General features: G+C 32.9%; 1 protein-coding gene across 1 annotated transcript; it reads right to left on the reverse strand.

Annotated features, from left to right (window-relative positions):
• Window positions 1–747: 747 nt before the first annotated feature.
• Window positions 748–1,121, reverse strand: LOC143591305 (uncharacterized). Its single transcript, XM_077071549.1, has one exon. It carries the CDS (start codon window positions 1,061–1,063, stop codon window positions 857–859), a length of 207 nt encoding a protein of 68 aa, XP_076927664.1. The 5' UTR covers window positions 1,064–1,121; the 3' UTR covers window positions 748–856.
• Window positions 1,122–1,812: the final 691 nt, after the last annotated feature.

Raw genomic sequence — 1,812 nt, forward strand, 5'->3', positions numbered from 1 at the left:
AGTCTCATCAGTGGTATGGATGTACCAACTTTTTAGTCGGAGAGTCACTATGAGATTCTCTTTTTACCAAGTATAACATATAACGAAAGGGTACAACTCATATATATCTTAAAAAAACTCAACTTTTATATATAATAATAAATGGACATATTATGGTGACCCAAGGGGTCAATGGACCCTTTTGATTTTTCTTTTAGTTCCCCCTAGTTATAATAATCTTGATTATGAAACTATATATTCTAGTAAATAAAATAAAGTGTATTATTTTTTACTTAGTAATATTTCGTATTTAAATCAAGAGTTTAATCAACCTATGAAACTTTGGGTCAAATCCTAGTTATTAAATGGCCGTAGTTAATTGAGTCTTGAGTCAAACTTGTACAAAAACTTTGTTCCATTGAACTCTTTAATAATAAATCGATCTTGACTAAGCAAGGAACTACTTATCACTTCCTGTAGATCTTGAGCGTTATTACCCGCCGTAAGCCATTTGGCCTATTAATCATTAAGAGTTCAAGCCCAGAGATGACTTGCACAAATACTTTATTCTATTAAGCATATCAATCACAAAGAGTTCAGAATTTCAACCATCCATTAAGAAATTCAAACCCAAGACATACCCAATAGGAAACCCTTAAGGGACTGACACTAGACAAGAGACATGATGGCAACCAAAATACATCTAACATATATTTAATTTTCTAATCAAATAATATATATTTTTATTCATGTCAAATAAACCACGAAACAAAAGAATAAATCAAAAAATAATAATTTCATAGAATCCCTAACATTAGAATATGACAAATTCAATAGACGTTATGGTTCATCTCAATAATTAATTATCTAAGTTAATTCACTCGTAAGACTTAAGAATGGCTCCACAAAAAGTACACATAATGGCTTTCCATGATTTCCAGTAAAATGGAACATGACAGAATCTAGTGGAGGTCTTCATGTCCGCCACACTTGCTCCGCCACCACACCGAGAACAAAGCCCTGCAGCCGGCTTGCACCGCCTCACTTGTCGAGTTTGGTCCACTAGAAAACAAAAGCACACCATTTTTTTCGATGATCGAAGTTTCTGGCGCCGGTACCGGTGAAGGGATGGAGAGTATGTGAATTAGTAGTTGAAAGTTGTAAATGTGATGAAGTCACATAAATATGGGCGCCAACGGTAGTTATGTTGGTATTAATATCAAGTGGCAAAATGTTGTTTAAATAGTTTTTATAGATATAGATAATTTACATTGTATTCGCCATTCTTATTTAACTTTTAAATCATTTTTATGTCGAGAAAAATGAGATTATTATTTGTTTAAACGTTTTAGTAAAAATAGTTAGTAGTTCAAAAATCTATAATCATGAATTAAAACTTGTTACACAAAAATTAAGCATGTTGATACCTTTAAATCTAGAATTACAAAAAATTCAAATATATAATTTTTGTGTTCTAAACCTCCAACCCATTTACCTCTGTGTTACAATACATTAATAACAGTTTATGACTCGTTTAACTTTTTAGAAGTTTATTGCAACACACTTCACATGGTTTTTAGTTTGTTGGATTAAGTTGATACACCAACCCAAACACTTATTGTTACCAAATGTAAAATATCTTATATATAATCAGCATATTATCCGAATTTGAATATCTTTATATATGGTTTTTCCAATCAGAATTTCGTAGAACCTTGAAGAGGTAGGTCCCAGCAGAGCCCAGTTGGACCCGCAAGACTCACCTTGAACAGGGACGTCTGCGCAACGACCAACTGCTTCCGCAGGACCCACCATGCTCAGAGAAGACCTTAC

This window comes from Bidens hawaiensis, unplaced genomic scaffold (assembly GCF_021521415.1).
Source record: "Bidens hawaiensis isolate Kalapana, Puna unplaced genomic scaffold, B.hawaiensis_p1.1 tig00039540_1, whole genome shotgun sequence".
Lineage (NCBI taxonomy): Eukaryota > Viridiplantae > Streptophyta > Magnoliopsida > Asterales > Asteraceae > Bidens > Bidens hawaiensis.

Bases quoted from the DNA above. Each gene is read 5' to 3' on its own strand.
- LOC143591305 (XM_077071549.1), bottom strand. From the start codon at position 1,063: ATGGTGTGCTTTTGTTTTCTAGTGGACCAAACTCGACAAGTGAGGCGG.